Source organism: Sceloporus undulatus, chromosome 4, assembly GCF_019175285.1.
Source record: "Sceloporus undulatus isolate JIND9_A2432 ecotype Alabama chromosome 4, SceUnd_v1.1, whole genome shotgun sequence".
NCBI lineage: Eukaryota > Metazoa > Chordata > Lepidosauria > Squamata > Phrynosomatidae > Sceloporus > Sceloporus undulatus.
The window spans coordinates 99,294,306-99,315,507 of NC_056525.1; the positions used below are offsets into that span (position 1 = coordinate 99,294,306).

The following is a 21,202-nucleotide window of genomic DNA, read 5'->3' on the forward strand; positions in this document are numbered from 1 at the left end:
TCCTCCTCCACTTCTACATTTATCCCTAGTGCACAATAAAATTTTGAGAAATACTAAAAATGGTACAGTTATTTTGAGAGATTTTATAACATTGATAAAGAGAGTAGTAAGGAAGTGGGTTGGGTTTTTTTTTCATTTGTTTTTTGGGGTTTTGTACATTTGCATCTCCAGTTCACTTTAAAAATAAATGTTACTCCGTAAAATGTAGTAGTTTGTGTGTGCTACAGGGAAAATGTTTGCTGTTGCAATAGTAAGAGTCTTGGGCAAAATCATGCAAAACATAGACATTGATTCCCATCAGTGTTAGTGAGAAAATAAAGCATACTCTTAAATCTCCACCACTGGAGTCAAAAGACCGAAAAGTGCTAAAGTCTGGCTACGTCATGCCTGATAACTTATTGTCTCTCCCACTTACTTCCCTGGCAAGAAAAAAAAGTGTCATTACGCGTTCTGAATATTTTTATTCCAGTGGAGAGAAGCAGCAAGTCATATGACATTAAAAAAATATAAGGAGTGAATCAGGCTAATAGATGTATATAATCGGCACAGTATATACATACACGCAACACAAACTGCAGCATGACCTTAATTTCTGACTGGGATCATTTTTAGTAGGTCTCAAATGAGTTTCTCAGTGTGGATAACACTAATAAAACCTCTTAAAATTACAAATCAGAAGCTAGCTGATGCCTATGCAAATGAAGCAAGTCCTCACTTTGTGATAGAAGATCATTTGTAACCCAGATCAGAGGCTCCGATCCGTATTTTTTGGTGACTAATGAATATGGCCTCTGTAGACCAATTTCTGTTCCACTCTATTTAATGGCTGAAGCAGTATCAATGTGAGCAGTTTGACTCTTCGGTTTCCCATTAGAGGAGGGGAAGAAAATCCTTTCATGCCACTCCAAAGTGTCTTCCACCTGCCGTTGTGGAGGCTCACAGTACAGACAGAAAAAGGATATTAAGATGGATTCGGCTAATTAATTTTGCTCCTGACAATAGCTCCAGCTAACTTTTCCTTATCCATTCAGGCACAGAGAACAGTTTTCTGGACATGACATATTTGCGTGTGTGTGTGTGTGTAATGCATCCTGTTTTCATTCCCACTGGTTTTGAAAATGATCAGCCATGTTCTATGTGTGGATAATAACACATAACTAGGTAAATGGGACAAAATAAGAAGGGTAATTCAGAAATGCATAATGAATTCAGGATGTTGCTACATTATGCATGAATGTAAGATCCTCCCTTCTGTTGATTGTTTGATTGGTGCTATTGATTTGATCATATTGCAGGGTGCATATAATGGTTGTAATTAGATGATCAAATTCCTGGTTTAAGAAATCAGATTATGAACAATCTCCATAAAACCTGCTCATGCACCTTTTTTACTCCCACTTCACTCTTCCCATTACACAAGCAGGGCATCAAACCTGATCACGCTTGACCGCAGCTTTTCACTGTATGTGAACCATGAACCAAGCAACCCAGATTTGGAAGCCAAACATCAGTTGGCTTGGTGCAAAGCTATTTACCATATTTCCTAGTTTCCACTTAATGGGAAGTTGTGGTTAACTTGGGAGCTTCATAGCCTCTGCACTTACTTAAAAGGAGAATGGGTCACATTCAGCTACAAGGGACATGACCTTGTCCTAGCTTGTTGAGTCAGGATTTGCTCATCCAGAGCAGGACAGTGTTTCACATAAGACCCTCTTTGTCTTTTCAGTGTCATATTACATTGTGAGCAACACTGTATGTTTAATTCTGTGAGACCAAGCCACTGTTACTGAGCATTTCTTAGCATTGAATGAATGGGGAAGTCACCTGCCCCAGAACTTCATCTAGGTATCAAAGTCCTGTGAAGTATTAGATTACTAGCCTGGGCTTTCAGTTTAACACCATGAGCACTCACTTTTTTGCATTCTTCAGTATGTTAATAACATTCTTTTTCATAGCAGCTCTAAGGCATGTTATGCTGATGCTCTTTGTTCTAAGGGAAAGCAGTAGCTTTTTAAAAAAAATCTTTACATCACTGTAAATCATGTTGACAGCTAAATATTACAATTGCCATCTGATCATGTTAGGAACTCTCTCCTGCTGCCTAAAGCAGTAGGGCCTAATATTTTTCTAATGAATGCAGGCTATCGTTGACACGGTGGACAACCTGCTTAGGGCTGAAGCTCTAGAATCCTGGAAAGATATGAATTCTTCTGAACAAGCACATGCTGCAACAATGTTACTTGATACACTAGAAGAAGGGGCTTTTGTCTTGGCTGACAATCTCTTAGAACCAACAAGAGTCGCAATGCCTACAGATCACATTGGTAAGTGACTGCGTTTTGACAGAAAAGGGGGGAGCATGATTTTGATATATCCATATCCATATGTCACATGTTATGGGAAACAATGGTTACCCTAGTTAGGAATGAGGAAAAAGAAAAGATGACTGTTAAGTAGTATAATTAGTGCTAGTAATGTTTTCATATAAAATCAGGAAAAATATCAATGGGTGATATACAGGAAATTCCCAATTCTAGTTTCACTTTAGACAAAAATCCACTCAACTAGAGGGTGTTAGGCAAGTCGCTGAACCCATCATTCCATTGTCTACAACAGGAGCAGGGTAACATTGACCCTCCAGAGGTTTTGGACTTCAATTAAAGCAGCCCAAATCAACATGACCAGAGTTACAAACAAAAACAGTAGATCCAGCTTTGATCTACAGTATGAAGATAATATTAGCTGACCTTAAAGGATTATTGTAAGATTTGTAAGGAGAACTGTGTGGATAGTATTTGAACACTTGAATTGTGCTATGTAAGTGGAAATATATGTACCAGAAATTCTTGTTTTGGAAATTATTTTTCCATTACATGTATTCCTAATGAGTGAAGAATACTATTGGAGACCACAGTGTCCGTTTTGGACTTTCAGTATGTATCCTAAATGTCCAGTGAGCTACTTCTCCCACAATCTAAATAACCATGCTTTGTAGATGATGAAACAGCTACAGATACTGTAAATATGATTGATAATTTAAATTATAGCAGGTAGATGAAATGCTTCTTTTGACATATACAGGTGTATCTTCTGGCTGTGCTTAAGACAGCTGCTTAGATATAGACTTTAATATGTCATTCCTCTGGTATCCTGAAGATTTGGCCCAGTCTATATAAGTGCAAAATAAATGTGTTGCAGAGTTAGTGAGGCTATGCCAGGAGACTAAATACATTCATTGATGAATGAGGTAGACTGTCTCTTCCATGGATTTATGAATGAAACTATTTGCCTCTGCTACTGAAAGTGAGGTAGAGGTTCACAGGTGCTGGATAATATCTTTAGGAGCTTAGCAGCACAATCCCAGCATGTTTACTTGGGAAAATGACCAGGGCTGTTGATGACTGGTTGATGAATGGTGGTATCTCATTCATAGGGTCACCATAATTCGAAGTCAACTTGACAGCAGATAACAAGTTCAAATTATTGGATAATTTCAAGTTATTGGGAAAATAGTCTGCTGTGTATAAAAAAAATTGGTTCAGCAGAACCACACATATTCCTCAGGAGGAGGATGGCTTTCCCAAACAAATGGTTGGTGCCATTAACTTTGATGGTGCAAATCACTGGAATCTGGTCCCACCTGTTACCTAAACTGGGGATAAAGATGACTAAAAATTAGTAGTGCCATCCATGTATCCCATAGGTGCATGTGTGACTTTGATCCAGGAAGAGGCCTGGCTTGCAAAACCCTTTTTCTGCATGCAGCAGTGGTTTAAATCCAGCATAGTTGGAAGCATGAAAGCCTCCTCTTGCATGTGGCCTGAATTTGCTTGATGGGGATGGCACTGTGGTTGAAGTGACTGACTCCGCACCATATTATTTCAAAGAGTGATCACGTGGTACAAATATCAATAGACGTATATAAAGTTTGTAAACATTGTACAGGTATACCTTAGCTAACAAAGTAGTTGTGCTGCTGGACATTACTTCTTTGACAGAAAATTTAGTACCAGAGGCAGAAATAACTTGGAGACAATAAGGATAGGTTCCCACACTACAAAAAAAGAAGAGCACTTCAGCAAACTTTTTATCCAAAACTAATAATTTTTACATGTGAAATGAAACAACCAGGTCAGGTAAGCCTTGCTTAAGTAAAAAGAAACATTTAGATCCTTCTGGAGATTACTTGAAAGCTTTTTCAAGGGATATTTTTCTCCCTTTCAGCTTCCACTCTTCTTAGGATTTCCATTTTGCCATCCAAACTTACAGATCTATGCTTTCTAAAATCCTGGGGTGCCCAGTGAGGCAGGCATATTTGCTTTCCCTTTTTATTTATGTTTTTGCTGTTGATGCATGCTCAGTAAGAGATTCTGGAGGCAACTGATGTTTACTTTACACACAGCTGCAGTACGATCAGCTAGAGTAGAATCCCATTCTTTCCTAGTTTAAGCTTCATTGCATTGTTTATTTCAGAATTGCTGCTGCAGTCTGATTTCACCATCCCTCTAATGCTTATTCTGCTAAATAAACTTCCAACTACAGAAAATATAAGGAGGGAAAAGTGAGGCTGGGTAGATATAAAAAGACTTTGTAAAAAGCATTTCTTTCTGTCAGGGGTGTACAGTATATCTCAAGGATGAGTGAAAGATAAATTGGGATCTGTGGTGGATCTCTGAGTGATTTCTGCAGATCAGCAAGTTTTTTCACTGACTCTAATAACAGCATCAACAAAACAAATTGCATTGCTGAAATAAAAGAAATGTCCATAACTAGGAACAGGTTTTTGTCTGGATGGACTGAGAGCTCCATTCAGTTTTGGTATTCCACACAAATGTCCCAAATGTTCTTTAATTTTATGCACATGCCTTTTGTTGGATCTGAGAGTTCTAGTTAAAACAAATAAACAAAGTTCACTCTGGTCGGATGTTTGCCAGAAACTGCTCTGCCTTACATGCAAGGGCAGATTTTATTTGGAGCTAAAAGAAGCAGAAAGAAAGGAAGTATACATGGAAAACATGTTTAAGAAACATGTTCCACATCCTCATCAATATAACTTGATTAAAGTTAGCCTATGTTACATTAGGGATGTATCTGCCCTACATCATTATAGTGCTTTAATACAATTTTAATTGTCATGGCTAGTTCCTGTGAAATCTTTGGATTTTCTGTTTTATGATGAGGGACTCAGAATTCTTTGCTAGAAAGTTGTAATGTCTCAGTAAATTACAAATCCCAGGACTCTAAAGGAAGGAGCCATGGCAATTAAATTAGTTCAAAAGTGCTATAATCATGCTGTTCAACTGTGTTTAAACAAACAGGACCTTCATTCTAAGCTGGAGCCAGCATGATGTAGTGTTTGAGTACAACTCTGGAGACCAGGGTTCAGTTCCCCACTCAGCCATGAAACCCCACTGGGTGGCCTTGGGCATGTTATTCATTATCATATTTATTATTATTCATCCCTTTCCTGCTCACCAGAGCCCACAAAGCAATGGACAAAAATAAATTAAACAATTATTTTAAAAACCAGATCTAAATCTATTTTAAACCTTTTAAAATTGTTTTCAAAAACAAAAGGCCAACACTGTGTCCAGAGCTCAACAGCGATTGGCCCCTGGGATACATTATACTTTACTGACTTCCTTCTGGAGTGATTTCCCCCACTTTGTACAACAGGACTCCTCCTGTTGAAGAGCTCAGATTCTGGGAAATTTCACATGTGAGGAGGGGAAGTCTTACAGATATCACCACCCTCAAGCCATTCAGGATTTTGTAGGTCAAAACCAGCACCTTGAATTGAGCTCAGAAACAATTTGGAAACCAGAGCAATTTGTATAAGACCAGTGATTCTTTAAAGTGTATGCCACAGGATTTTGCAGTAGGTAGAGCTTCTAACATTTCTCAAGGGCAGCCTCATATATAGCACATTATGGTCGTCTGATTAAGAAATAAATAAAGTAAGGATCACTGAGGCCAAGGAAGGGGTGTAACTGGAGCATTATTGGACACAGAAAAACTAGCCTTTTCTATTTTTTTAATTTAGTTCTAGACAAACTGGTAAAAGCCATGCCTTTCTAAATAAACTGATGTATATAAATGGGCTGCATGTGACCTCTCCAGCCATTTTGGATCCTCAAGTCATACCCAAAACCATATCGCTACAGTTCAGTGGCAAATTACACCACCAGGGAAACTACAGCACATGTTCTATTGTACTGTCAATTCTTCAAGGACAGTCGCCACCCGCTGATTACTCCTCTTCTAAACAAACACCCTGGACATACTGATACTTTCTAATTATGTTATCTTCTGGACAATCAGAAACCAAGTGATGTTCACAATGTAGCAAAATTTTGTGACATAGTATGTAAAACACGCTCCCAATTGGTTGGTGAAAACTGATATGTGTATAACATAACCTTGAATTTGTATCTGAACTGGTTTTTAACAATTATTAATAATTGTATTTTGCAATTATTATTTTATCAAGTTATTTTATATACTGGTCAACAACCGAAATAAATCTTACTACCACTACCACCACCAGAAATAGGGCCAGGCAACAACAAAATAGACTCTAGAACCAAAAATAGCCAAGCAACAATGCTACATCATAAATAAAAAGCAATCAAAAATCATAACATTCAAATACAAATGGAATAGGCTAGCCATTTTTCTTTTTAAAATAATATCTCAATAGAAGGTTATAGTTGACTTTGCTTACCAAAAGGTTTCAGAAATTCAGTGGTAGTACTATAAAAGTGGTAGTGGTAAATTCTACCATGGCCATGGTCAAAGACTAGATGTAACCCTTTCGGGTTTAATTCCCTTCTTTATTACTATTCCAACTATCTCCAAAGGAGCTCAAGGTATCTTCTCACAACCTAATGATAATGTTATGTTATTAATAGAAACATTGATAGCTTTTAATAGTATGCTGCTTTGCTGATCCCTCCTTGCCCCCCCCCCCCCATTCCTAATGGATTTGTTTTAATTGGTTTCAATTCTATGGAAAATTTAATTGAATTCTAATGATAGCTTTTTGTATGTTTGCATTTTTTTACTCTATTTGTTTCAACATTTTTAAGCCACTGTTATTCCCAGTATTGGGGGAAAGTTGGGATATAAATGAAATAATAAATAACAACTACAAAAAGGTTGACTAGTCAATCATCCCAGGGTACCGAGTGATGGTTTACAGCCGAGTAATTTAAATTTGGTCTTAAATTAGTCACAGTAAGCAGAACAGAGGCACAGCACAGCTGCTTTAGTTTCCAAATGCCAGACATCTCCCAAGTAAGAACTGTTGAGATTTCTAAAATGGTATCTTTTTAGGCTTACATTAAAATCGGGTTAGATGTCATGTTCTCTGAACCAAAGTGCTGTTACTTTTGTGGCATCTGCACTCAACTTTGATTAAAATTTAAAGGGGAAAAAAACCTCCATGTTGTTGAAATACACCAATATGCATGTGCTGTGTACAACTAGACAGAAGCAACCAAATAGGAAGTCTTTTAAAACAAAACTCCCCAAAACAATTCTGACTTCTGACTACAACAACCCTTCTTTTTTCTTTTGGTCTATAGTCTTGGAAGTTGCGGTGCTTAGTACAGAAGGACAGGTGCAAGACTTGAAATTTCCTCAGGGCAATGCAGGAGGCAATTCAATTCAGCTCTCTTCAAGCACTGTGAAACAAAACAGCAGAAATGGTACGTCTTTTGCAGACAATTTATTTTCAGCCCTAGCAACTAAACTCTTACAGTTTGGTGTGTGAATACACCCTCAGCAACATTAAAAATAGCTCATTCGTGGCTTTCATTTGTACATAAACTGTTTGGCTGGCTTTTTTGCTTGGAATCGATTCTCCTGCGCTACAGTTTTATATTACAGTTGGGGAGATGAGAATGAGAGATGCTATTGAACATATGTTGTGTTCTTTCAAGTCAGGATAACAGGAGCTTTCTTTTCACAGGCTTAGCAAAGCTGGTGTTCATCATTTACAAAAGCTTGGGCCGGTTCCTCAGTACGGAAAATGCAACCATAAAACTAGGAGGCGAGTTTGCTGGCAGGAACAGTACTATTGCTGTGAATTCTGATGTCATTGCAGCTTCCATCAACAAGGAGTCCAGTCGTGTCTATTTGACTGATCCTGTTCTTTTTACACTGGCACACATTGATGTGAGTTATGATAATGAATTAATGGGAAGGTCATAAAATCAGAAAGAGCAAAGAAAGGGTTGGGAGAAGAATATTTCAATTTGAATTTTGTATGTCAGAGTAGGTCAGAGACACAGGTTTATTTAAGCCTACGAACATAAAATTAAATGAGCCTGGTTGAGTGATTATTAGAACTTAAGTGTATTCTTAATGAAAGCTAATTCAGTAATCAACATGAAAATGTAAATGGCTCCAATTTGTTCCTAAGTGAAGATTAACTCTTACCTTAGCAGCAGGGCAGAAAACATAAGCTCTTACAATTTTGTCTGCTTAATGTAGCAAAATTTAATGGCACTTAGAGCATTTTGTTCTAATTCCATATTGTCTTCCAGAGCCTATTTACATGTATTCAAATATGTTTTAGTCAAAACAGGAGGTGTTTTCTTTGAACCAGCTTGATATAGCAGTGTCTTTCTTTAGCTGATTCCCAGGAACTTGCTTGTTTGGGTCAATGTGCTTCTTATTGAGACTTCCCCTTCACCTAATGTAAGGGTTCGGAAAAGTTTTCAGTTCAATTTAATTTGGTTTAAGAAGCCACCTTGCCTCTTATACTTCTTTAAACCTGATCTAAATTGAGAACGGGAAAGAGAATGCATCACTTATTCTAGAATGCCTTTGGATGAAGGGGAAAAAAACCTTTATGTTCTTACTGGTGACAAAAGAATGGCCGCCACTGAACAGTATATGTAATGAACTGAAAGTGGAAAGCTGTAATTGAATAAAATTAAATCTGTAATTCTATGAACTGCTTTAGTGTATTTTATTTTGTGAAGTCCACTTTTAAACTAGATATGCAATATAGGTTTTCAGTAGATTGATGAAAAATTCCTATTGCTGTCCTGGGTCTTTCTAAGTGCCAGTGTGTAAAGACTTAACCATCCTTTGATTAGTCCTTTAAAACGTCAGACCTCAATATGTGCAGAATTTAAATTATATTTTATTAATATTAAACCATAGCATTTCTGTGCATGTAATTTTAAATTTTCCTTTATTGTTCTATCTCACAGCCCAACAATTATTTCAATGCCAATTGTTCCTTTTGGAATTACTCAGAACGGACTATGATGGGATATTGGTCAACTCAAGGCTGCAAGCTGATTGATACAAATAAAACACATACCACATGTGCATGTAGCCATCTAACCAATTTTGCAATCCTCATGGCCCATAGGGGAATTGTGGTAAGTAATGTTGGCTTTTATGAGTAATGAAATAATATTGTTCGAGACCCCATTAAAGTTCTGAGTTTTATCTAGACATCCAGTAGTTATTGCAGAATATTTCTGGACAACTGGTGTTCCATCACTTTTGTTTTCTGTAGATTCAGATATAAAATGGACGGAGGAAAATAATGTATATGCTTAGCCTATTATAGTTAATGTTGAACTTTTCATTAAGGGAACTCTCTCTCTCTAGCTTTATCCAAGCATTCTATTAATTCATTCTTCACCTGGGGGTATGTGTGAGAGAGAGATGAGAATGAGCACATCTTCTCACCTCCGTCATTGTTTTTATACTATTGTCCATATACTAGTGAACATCTCCACAGAAATCCTTTTGTCTTCAGTGCAGACTCCCTGCTGAATGTAAAACTACAGAAAATCTAGAGTCCTTCACTTCATGGAGAACCAGAGATTTTTAAAATTTATTTTATTACCCCCCCCCCCCAAAAAAAATACAAAATAGTTCCAATGAAAAACATCACCCTCAGATATACAGAGTGTGCTGATGACTGCAGCGAGTTAAGGCCAGAGCTAAGTAGCTTGAATTCACACTTCCCTTTTTCATACTAATTGAACAGAGAAGCTCAAATAGGACTAAAGTATGCACTGAAGTATTCCCTTCAGTGCTGATATTTAGTCCCACCTAATCTGAGTTTTCCTATTTTCTGGGTTTCTCCATAACATCTCGTAGGAGTTTATCACATTACTTACCTCCCGCTCTGCTCCTGTCACCCCAGAGTCATCGATCTGCAACAGGAGCCTCCTGGTGGGATCACAGATGGCGCTATTAAAGGGGAGTGCTTCCACTTTTGTCATGGAAGCGTTCTTGTAATTGTTTAAAAAGAGACCCTTTTTTAATAATGATTTAATCCATTATTTAAAAAGGGCCCTTTTTAAAACAATTACGAGACTGCTTCCATGACGAAAAGGAAAGTGTTCTCCTTTAATAGCGCCATCCGTGATCCCACCAGGTGGCTTCCATCACAGATCGATGACACTGGGGTGACAGGAGCAGAGCGGGAGGTAAGTAATGTGATAAACACCAAAGAATTTTATAGCTGTCTAGCTGGTTCAGGTTAAATTATTTTTTCTGCACGCCTACCATATTCCTAATCAGGCTGGATAAAACGATGGAAATCTAACCTTCTAATGCATGCTTTTAGCAGAAATGTAGATTCTACTCCACATTACTGATGGTAAACTGAGCCAGTTAATGGTAATTATTGGTAGTGAATACATCATCACATCATTGTACATATCATTATATCACATATGAGACTATCATACAGTTGGACTATGTACAATAATAATAATAACTTTATTACGGCCAATTGGCCAGCACGATTACAAAATTCCAGTTTAAAACACAACATAGGTTCATGTACAGATTGGAGAGTATAAACAAATGACGGTCTATGAAAAGTAAGGATAAAAAGCAAGGATAGGACTGCACGATCAGGCAAACACACAACAGGACTATGTACGAGTTTTAAAACTAATGTACAGTGGTACCTCGGGATACGAAATACCCAGGTTACGAAATTTTCGGGATACGAAAAAATCCCATAGGAAAACATTGTTTCGGGTTACGAATGTTTTTTCGGGTTACGAAAAAACTTTTGGTGCTTTTTTCGGCTTTTTCGCACGGAATCGCGGCTTTTCCCCATTAGCGCCTATGGCAATTCGGCTTACGAAGGCTTTTCGGGTTACGAACGGTGCCACGGAACGAATTAATTTCGTAACCCGAGGCACCACTGTACACTGTAAGCTGGACGAACACAATACAAATAAGCCTGAGGGCAGGGAACCGTCTAATTAAAAGATTGTATGTACAGCGCTGTGTAAATTTACAGCACTTTATAAATAAAGGTTAATAATAATAATAAAATAAAAATTGACCGTACTAATAACTCTTTGTTTTCCTACTGATAAAAACAGATTTGCATGACCTTGTGGATATATGTAATAATTAGTGTTTGTTGACTTCGCCTTCAGTTCATGCAATGACATACAACAAACAGAATTTATTTCATCTATGAATCCATGTAAAAGTACCAAGAACTATAGGCATTTAATGAAATTTCTCCTATAAACTTAAGATAAATAACTGTGGAAAAACACAGTAAAGGATACATCAGTATCACCTCTTAACTGACCATGGCATCTGCGAAAGACCCTGAGAGGCTATTCTGTTTTAACTGGATTTATGAAGAATTCTGGTGTTCTTATATTTCCTTTGGATTATAAACAATGTTTATAATACACAAATAGCATCTGTCTTTAATGCTAAATAAATATGCTTTAGGTATGTAATGCTTCATATAACTGGGAGCAGCAAATGCATATAAAATTAGTCTATCTTTAATTTACCCTTATATTGACTATATTCCTCTCCTTTGGACTCACATGTCAACCATAAAATAAAATAGTAGTTTCTGAATACTAGCTGTGAACATGATATTTGAGCTTCTGTTGATCAGTGATGATGCTAATTTTCTTCACTCTTCATCATTTCCAGTACAAAAATGGAATGCATGGTTTACTCCTCACTGTCATCACCTGGGTGGGGATTGTCATTTCCCTTGTCTGCCTGGCAATTTGCATCTTCACTTTCTGTTTCTTCCGTGGCCTTCAAAGTGATCGAAACACGATTCACAAGAACCTTTGCATCAACCTCCTCATTGCGGAATTTATTTTCCTAATAGGCATTGATAAAACAGAATATACGGTAAGTCCTCTGCACTTAACACATCTTTGGATTTTTCTGTGACCCGTGAACATACTTGTCAATCTTTTCCACTGCAATCCTTCTCCCCATCCACTTTTGTCCATTAAGAAGGAAAAGTAGTTGTGGAAAGGTGGTTACAAAGAAAATGTGGCAGGTTGGAAAAACACTCATAACTTCTGCTTCTTGCTGGGGAAGAAGCAGAAGTTACCTCCATTTTTCATTTGAGGGGGGCAGAATACAGGATTGGAAATTCTGTCTTCAAACCAAAACTAGTTGTTCTGCAGAAAATACATTATTTCATCTGTACATAATATCAAGAATGATTAAGAACAGGAAACAGCAATTCTTATTCTTCATGAAACATAAATTTACCATAGTATAACATAGATGCTACAACTCATTAATGGAAGAATAATTGTTATTTTTAAGGTAAAAACTCTGATGCATATTATGCTACAAGTGGCATGTGCTTTTATTAACACTCCAGTGAATAGTACAGGAAATGCAGAACTAGTTGCATGGAACCCTTGCAGTAATGAGTGACAGGGGTTTGATCCAGGGTCATGAAGGAAAAATTTCAAAAGTTTTTTTCCACTTATGAAAGTTTTATGCACAAAAATAGAAATTTTGTTGCATTTCATTGTATTTTCTATGCACAAAACAGTATTTTTGTACTATTGCTGCTGTTGTCCAGAAAAAAAATGGGGGAATTCCATGGAAGTTTAAATTATGTTCATGGGGGTACCTGAATATATTCAGATCCACTTTTCTGCTGGGAAGGAGGAAATTATTCATATTTTTACAGCACTGTGTATGTTGGGCTTGTGTGTGTGTGTTAATAAGCAATGGGTGGTGAAGGAGAAGTTACAGGAACAAGTATCTATCACTGTGACAATTCAAACTGACATACTGTACAGCTGCCTCCTGTGGTCATTGAGAAAGATCAATGACTGTAATCTTGAGATGCAATGCCTTAGTGATATAATAGAACTAAGGTATTAAATATGTCCTATTCAATGAAAACAAGGTAATAATTCAGTTTGTTTCAGTGATACCTCGGTACATTTTGCTGCTGTTCTGTAGATGAATCCTGTGTCTACGGGGTCTACATCCTATGTCCACAAAGTTGTAACATAATAATACAGAAATATAAAATATTCTTACTGGGGCAGGACAGGCTTTGGAATTCTTTCCTTTCTGTGTCTTCACTTCTCATTTCAGATTAGTGTTTTCCTACTTCTCAAGACATGAGACAAAATCCATGGTTTTCTAAAATAAGCAGCCCTCAGAATTGAGTCAGTTGGTAGGATTTCATTCAACACTTCAGCTACAGAGGAGAGAATGTAACTGGGCTATTGATATGACAGCAGATCTCCTAAAGTAGGAAAGCAACGATATTTGATATTAAAGGAAATAGAATATTCTGACAGTGACATAAGAATTTTCAACAGAAGGTATAAATAATACATCTAGTAGCAGTGTCTCTTTATCTTTCTGTACCAAACCATCTGCAGTATAAGCCTTAGAGCACAGTGTTAACATTTCCGTACCAAAATTAATGGAGTGGTTTCCACTCTGTTACATTGCATTGAAGAATGCTAATAGGCACATATTTTCCATATCTCAACTCACTGAGTGCAGCAGAGGAGAGGGAGCAGTTGTTAGAAATATAATCCAGGTTCTGCAGTTCTGACTATAAAGTTTTAGTTTTGAACAAGATTTTGTTTCGTTTTGGAGGTTTCGACTATGCATGTGTTGTCAATACAATCTAAACTGTTACTGTTAGATCTACAGTAAATTATTTTATACTTTGCAGACATCAGAATAATGGGATGGTTGTAGGTGTTGTAGTTTGCATTTGATTGTTTCTGTTTCTTTGCAGATTGCATGTCCAATATTTGCAGGCCTCTTACACTTTTTCTTCCTGGCAGCCTTTGCCTGGATGTGCCTAGAAGGGGTGCAGCTCTATCTCATGTTAGTAGAAGTATTTGAAAGTGAATATTCTAGGAAGAAGTACTACTATGTTGCTGGTTACCTCTTCCCTGCCACTGTGGTTGGTGTCTCAGCAGCTATTGACTATACCAGCTATGGAGCAAAAAACGCGTAAGTAATTGTTAGAGACCTTGAGTCTTTCAATTGATTCTTTTTTTAAAAAGTACGTTAGCTGTCAAAGATGCACTTGACAGACTAAAATAGCACCTGAAAGCTTTATTGTTAAGAGAATGGCAGGGCTGTGCGTAAATCCTAATCGGGATTTGTGTAATTTTCTGTGTGGCAAATCCTAAATTATGGAATTTCTTTTTGACAGAAAACCTTGGAATAAACTGGAGAAAAAATAAATAAAAGATTGGGACAGCAGTGGACATTAAGTAAAATAATAATAAAATCAGTCATTTAATTTAAAATATATGACTGGCTTAACCTCACCCAAACCCCTTGGTTTTCATAAATCATTGTTTCATTAAGTAACTTTATTCAGCTGCTCTTCTTTATATTATACTTTGATAATACTTTATCAGGGAAAAGAATTAACAAGATTAAAATTAGCCACTGCCTTTTATTTAGAAAATAAATATGTTTAGAAAGTGACAGAAAGTAGACATACTATTTCTGAGGGTTTTGTTGCTGGAGGCATGTAACATACCTTCCAATAGTGCTTACTTGTCCTTTGATGAAATTAGTTACAGTATGGGGAGATACTGTTAAAGAAAGCTACTTGATTTTGCTGTTGATGAAAGACAAATAAAACCAGCAGGAAGCCGTGGTATATGAGGGGGAAATTGTCAAGTGTGGGGACGCCTGATAAGCTGACACTTAATTTAGATTAATTTTATTTATTTATTTATTGTTCTAAGCACTGCATCTTCATTTTGGAGGCTTAAGTAATTTTATTGATAATATGTTCTTCTGCTGAAAAATGCGGTGTGTACATTGTAATCCCACACCCACTTACATGGGAGTAAGACCCATGGAGCTCCTTGGGACTTAATTCTGGGAATAGGGTTGCATTGTTCATCATTTTTTTCCACTGGAGGTATCAGTGGGATGGGCAACAGCAGATTCGGAAAGTTACAGAGAAAATGGTGTGTGTGTGTGTGTGTGTGTGTGTGTGTGTGTGTGTGAATAGGACCCAGAACAATTCTCTGCCAGGGGCTCAGAAGCTTAAGACTTATCTTAGAAGAACATTCTGGATTTTAACAAATTCTGGAATTTTGCCTGCATTAAGTGGCTTCTCATGGTAGTTCTGTCCACCCAGCAAGCACTCTATTATGTTCATTAGCTTGTTTGTTGTTGTTGTTGTTGTGTGCCTTCAAGTTGTTTCCGACTTATGGTGACCCTAAGGTGAACCTATCATGGGGTTTTCTTGGCAAGATTTGTTTAGAGAAGGTTTGCCATTGCCTTCCCCCTGAGACTGAGAGTTCAGTCTAACACTTAAACCACTATGCCACACTAGCTCTCACCAAAGGACATTTTTGTCATGCTCATCAACAAGCGAGTTACCCCTAAACTAATGTATGTTGCACTTGCTGAGCCATTATCATTTCCTTTCTGAAATTTGTTGGAGGGAAGGAGGGAGAGATACTGAGGAAGGAAAAATGATATATGCATGTTTTTATGTTATACAGTGGTTCTGTCACTTTTGTGGCTTTGACATTTATGAATTTGATTATTTGCGAGTGTCATGCCATGTGCGTGCACACTCCCCCTACTCCTCCCTCCTGAGACAAGGGATGGAAGGCAGGGAGGCGCATGCAGGGGCTGCTCCGATCCCTGAGGCATGGGACGGGAGGCAAGGGGGCTCAAGATATTTTGTGTTTTTTCCACTTTTGCGGGGGTCTTCTATCCCTAACCCCCATGAAAGTGGAGGGCCAATTGTACCTTGGGTTAGATGTTTGAAAAATTGTGACACCACTTCAGGCCCATTTTGGGGTGGGGAGAGATAGGTGTCTGTTACAGGGTGTTCAGCTTCTAGAAAAGAACTGGACATATCCACACTGTTTCCACCACTCACCAACAACACAGAAATGGTTGTGAGAGGCAGCTGTACTATAGAGATGTAACTATGCCTCTGTACCCTATGTCTTTCAATGAAGAGTTTCAGTCTAGGTTTCTGTTTAAAATATAGGGAGATAAATCATCCAATGTGAAGAGGCCCCCAGAGACATTTTGTTTGTTCCAGAGGATTGTCCCAATGCTGATGTAGTGTTTTTTTCTTTTTCCTAACAGTTGCTGGCTGAAGGTTGACAACTATTTTATTTGGAGCTTTATTGGGCCTGTTACCTTCATTATTCTGGTAAGAATGTCATCACTTTTATCTCTACTTGTTTGCTTCTTCCTCCCCTTTGCCATTTATTCCTATGGTCCCTATAGCCACGTGGGGAATTCAAACTCTGAGGTTCCATTTTTTTCTCTCTGGGAAGCTGCGGAGCTTGCAATTGTTGTCATTGTGTTTGCTGCCTGTTTGTGACTTTGCAGGACTCACTTGGCATCCAAGGTTTGTTGGAAGGGGGATGGCCAGTGTTTCCCTTTGAGGCTGAGAGAGTATGACTTGCCCAACAAACCTTGGGTTCCTTTGGCCACATGTGGATTCAAACTCTGAGCTCCCTTTTTTTCTCCTTGGGAAGCTGCAGAAGTTGCAGTTGCTGTTGTTGTGTTTCCTGCCTGTTTGTGACTTTGCAGGCCTTTCTTGACACCCAAGGTTTGTTGGAAGATGGGTGGCCAGTGCCTCCCTTTGAGGTTGAAAGAGAGTGACTTGGCCAAGGAAATCCAGTGGGCTTTTATGGACACATTGGGATTCAACTCCCAGGCTCCCCCCTTCCTCTTCATCTTTCCCTCGGAGGCAGGGCCCCTGACAGTGTTGTTATTGGTGGTGGGGATTTGTGGGGCACAAGGTTTGCTCAAAGGGGGGTTGGTAGTGTCTCCCTTTGAGGCTGAGAAAGTGTGACTAGTCCAAGGAAACCCAGTAGGGCTTTATGGACATGTGGGGATTCAAACTCCCAAGCTCCCCCTCCCTCTTCATCTCTCCCTCTGCGGCAGGGAGCCTGCTAGTAGTAGTTGTTGTTGTCGTTGTTGTCATTGTTGTGTGCCTTCAAGTCGTTTCTGACAATGGCAACTCTAAGGTGAACCTATCAGGTTCCTTGGCAAGGTTTTTTCATGGAAGGTTTGCCATGATCTTTCCTGAGGTTGAGAGAGTGTGACTTGTCCAAGGACACCCAGTGGGTTTCCATGGATGAGCAGGGATTCAAACCCTGGTCTCCACTCACACAGTCAAACCACTGCACCATGTTGGCTCTCTGTATTACATTTGTTATTGTTGTTGTGTGCCTTCTGTGCTTTTAAAATGCTTGTTGTGTGCCTGCAAGTCATTTCCAACTTATATCTATATCTATATGTGTATATATCTGTCTGTGGATGGGTGTGCATATGTGTGTGTGAGAGAGAGAGGGAGAGGCTTATATATAAATAGATATGTAGGTGTATATGTGTGTGGGATACACACACACACATACATATATGGGGGTTTATATGTGTGCATGCGCGTGCGTGTGTGTGTGTGTGGATGCATGGGGGCAGACCAAGGGGGAACTGTAAAGGGTTGTTGTTGTTATGTAGTTGTGTGCCTTCAAGTCCTTTCTGACCTCTGTGGCAACCCTATAGTGAGGTTTTCTTGGCCAATTTCTTTAGAGGAGGTTTGCCCTTACCTTGAGGCTGAGAGAGTGTGACCCAGTGGGTTTCCATGACCAGGCTGGGATGAGAACTCTAATCTACAAAGTTGTCCAATGCTCAAACCACTATGCTAGCTCCTTTTTATCATCATCTATTCTACATTGTAGAAATAATCTAGTTTGACACCATTTTTTAAGTGCAGTAGTTCCACCCTATGGCATCCTGGGATTTGTAGTTTTATTTCAGCCTTCTCTGCAAAAGAGTGCTGATGCCTCACAGAACTACCAGTACCAGGATTCTGTAGGATGGAGCCATGGCAGTTAAAGTGGTTTCAAACTACATTATATCTACAGTGAAGATGCAGCCTATATTAGAGTCACTGAATCAATGGAATCCTACATGTTCATTCACTGTTCAGCAGTTGATTGAATGTGTCTTCCTTAGTTGGGAATAACCAAAAGAAATTTATTTATTTGTATTTTATTTATTTTATTTGGTTTATATGTGGCTTTTCTGTCAAGGAGGCTGTCCAAAAGGTCCTCCATTTTGAGCAGGATTGTGGATGTTTCTCACTTACTGTGACCCAAGTTTTCTTGACAAGGTTTTGTCAGAGGTTTTCTTCTTCTTTTTGCTATGGCCATCCTCTGAGGCTGAGAGCGTGTGTCTTGCATCTACTTTTGTGTGCTTTCAAGTCTTTTCCAACTTGAGGCAACTCTAATTTTCTTCAGAGGAGGTTGCTGAAGGCTGAGAGAGTGTGACGTGTGTGCGGTGCCTTCAAGTTGCTTCCAACTTATGGCGACCCTAAAGAGAAAACATTATGGGGTTTTCCTGGCAAGTTTCATCAGAGAGGGATTTGTTATTGCTAGCCTGAGGCTGAGAGAGTGTACCTTGGGTTTTTCCCTGGAAGTCACACCCCCAGAAGGCAGATGTCCCTGGCACCCAGTGCCACCCAGTGAAGGAATGCGTCTGAGTTTGGGCACTCAGTCTCGAAAAGGTTCGCCATCACTGGTTTAGGTGATACTGTAAATAACCATCCTACACTGACTTTTAAGTCAGGTTTTAAAGTCTGTATGACAGCTTGGTATGTTTCAAAAGAAAGACTAAACTTATCCTGTTTCACTGCTTCTTTCCATCAAGGTATTCATTTTATTAGGGAAAGGATGTTGTGCGTGTATCAGCCACAGAAGCTTCGATTCCTACAAAATAGCAAATAGTACCATTCAAAATGCACGTTATCAGTAACTGAAGTGTCCCCTTCCATTGTGCCACTTCACAATTTCACTACTACATTCCTACTCCTCAATTGCAACTTTAGACTGGAAATAAATTGTCTGAAAATATATTAATGCCAAATACATTTCATTATTACCCCTTTTCTTCTTCTTTCCCCCATTATTTACTATGAGCATTCCTTTATTTGGTTTATCCTGTCCCTCTCCCCTGTTTCTCAGTAATATTCCAGTTTGTGTGGGCCTTGGGCATTGCTGTAGATATTGGTGTTCCCTCATAACCAGGTCAGAGTGAAACTCGGGGTAAGGGACATTTAATCATATTGACCATGTACTGTTGGAGTCTACTATTATTTACTGGCCATGACATTATTATCCTCCTGCAAATCATTTAGGCTGAGAAGTGAAAGGCCTTTGGGAGCAGTATTCCCAACTTCAAAAAATATGAAACAGCAGGTAGCAATCACCACACAGTTCCTGGGAGTAATTCTTCTCTGGCAATTGCTTTGCCCTCTAATCGTCCCGACCAAAAGAAAGGAAATGTAATGATTCAAGAACAGTTTAATGTGAACAGTGCAACTACAGAAGAGCCATGGCACACACGTTAATGTGTGTACATTATTGGCATCACTTTTCAGATTATATTCCTTGTAATCTGGTGATCATTGTATTACTTCTGCAAGAGTGTTGCTCTGGCTGTTGGTGTTTAATTTATTTTAACACAAACATTGTGCTATAATATTCATCGTATAGTTGGATGTGACTTCCACACAAAAAATCTAGCAAATAAGAGTGGCAATTTTGTTTTGTTGTGTCTTTTGCTGCACTCTTCTAACCAGTATGGAAAGTTTCAAAATGTGTGAGCTATGAGTTAATAGTCAGCTTTCAAAACTACTGTACATGATATACGGTGGCATATTTTTTTCCCTGATGGTTGTATTGGGATGGGACGCTTCTGGAGGGATGGAACACTTGTTTCTTCTTCCCTCACCAAAGACAACAAGTATGAAGGAGGAATCCCTCTTTGCCCATCATAGAAATGCATTCCCTACTCTGTCAACTACAAGGAAGCTAGTAAAACCGTGTTTTACAAGACTATTCTAATGGCTATAGTTCAGGCAAACAACTAACCCAGATTGTACTCTTGCATGCACTTAGCTATGAATAAACCCTTTGAAGTAAATAGGATTTACTTTTGAATAGCTACACATAGGTTTGTACTTTTGTATAGTCTATAATCTGACAGAAAATTAGATACTCATTATCATGTTGGCTATTTTAAGGACAGGATTGTAACAAAAACATATTTTTCATTCATTATGTTCTTTGATGTTAGAAGCTGTCCTTATCATTCATTTCCATCACTTGGGAATTTTGTAAATGCTGGAATAGAAGGTTTTCAAGAAAAATACATTTAAAAAGATGTGTCTGTTTTGTAATTGATGATCTTCTTTCCATTGTGGTAGCTTGTATTTAATTGGTAATAGAGCATGATTTGGTTGCTCTTTAGAGATTTTTGATGCACAAGTGGATAGTACTCTCCTTTCTATATTTTAATAAATTAGGCACATTAATTAACAAATTTGCTTTTTAATGGGCCTTAAACTTATTGACCTTATACTTCTTTGTTTATTAAACTAACTAACTAAATAAATATTTTTTTAAAAACTATAGTTTTTGAGGGGGTTGCAATTATGATAAATTTAAATATGTAAGATTTGTCTGTGTAAATTGGGCCATCTTCCCAAAGACCTTACAATTCCTAGACTGTTTAGAAGAAAAATTGGGTGGGTTCTGTGGAGAAGAGTAGTTAACGTCTTTCATATTCCATGCCTGTGGGGCACCAGGGTTATTATATCTATGGGAAAAAAGTGTGTATAAGTAATGAGTGCAGAAAACCATTAGTATGCCTGAAATGATATAATGAAAGCTTGGATCATGACACATCAGGAGTTGTTCTTATCATTTGGACAGCTCCATCTGCATCTTTAATAATTAATTCAGTTCAGTGAGAGTTCATCTTGCACACTTATTTAGAAGCCTTCTTCAGATAACATGTCTCTGACTGCCAGTCCCAGGGAGGAATGGGCTTCTGCATGGCTAAGAGCAAAGATCTGGAGATACAAGAGCAATTTTCG

At 38.3% G+C, this 21,202-nt stretch overlaps 1 protein-coding gene across 23 annotated transcripts in view; it reads left to right on the top strand.

Moving 5' to 3' along the window:
• Positions 1-21,202, top strand: part of ADGRL2 (adhesion G protein-coupled receptor L2) — a 239,601-nt gene that overhangs the window by 193,541 nt on the left and 24,858 nt on the right. For all 23 annotated transcript variants that reach the window (XM_042461362.1, XM_042461359.1, XM_042461361.1 and 20 more), the window contains 7 exons: positions 2,141-2,324; positions 7,587-7,709; positions 7,973-8,178; positions 9,225-9,398; positions 11,959-12,168; positions 14,051-14,271; positions 16,396-16,462. In XM_042461362.1, coding sequence (XP_042317296.1) covers positions 2,141-2,324; positions 7,587-7,709; positions 7,973-8,178; positions 9,225-9,398; positions 11,959-12,168; positions 14,051-14,271; positions 16,396-16,462 — 1,185 coding nt within the window. The remainder of the gene's footprint in view (positions 1-2,140; positions 2,325-7,586; positions 7,710-7,972; positions 8,179-9,224; positions 9,399-11,958; positions 12,169-14,050; positions 14,272-16,395; positions 16,463-21,202) is intronic.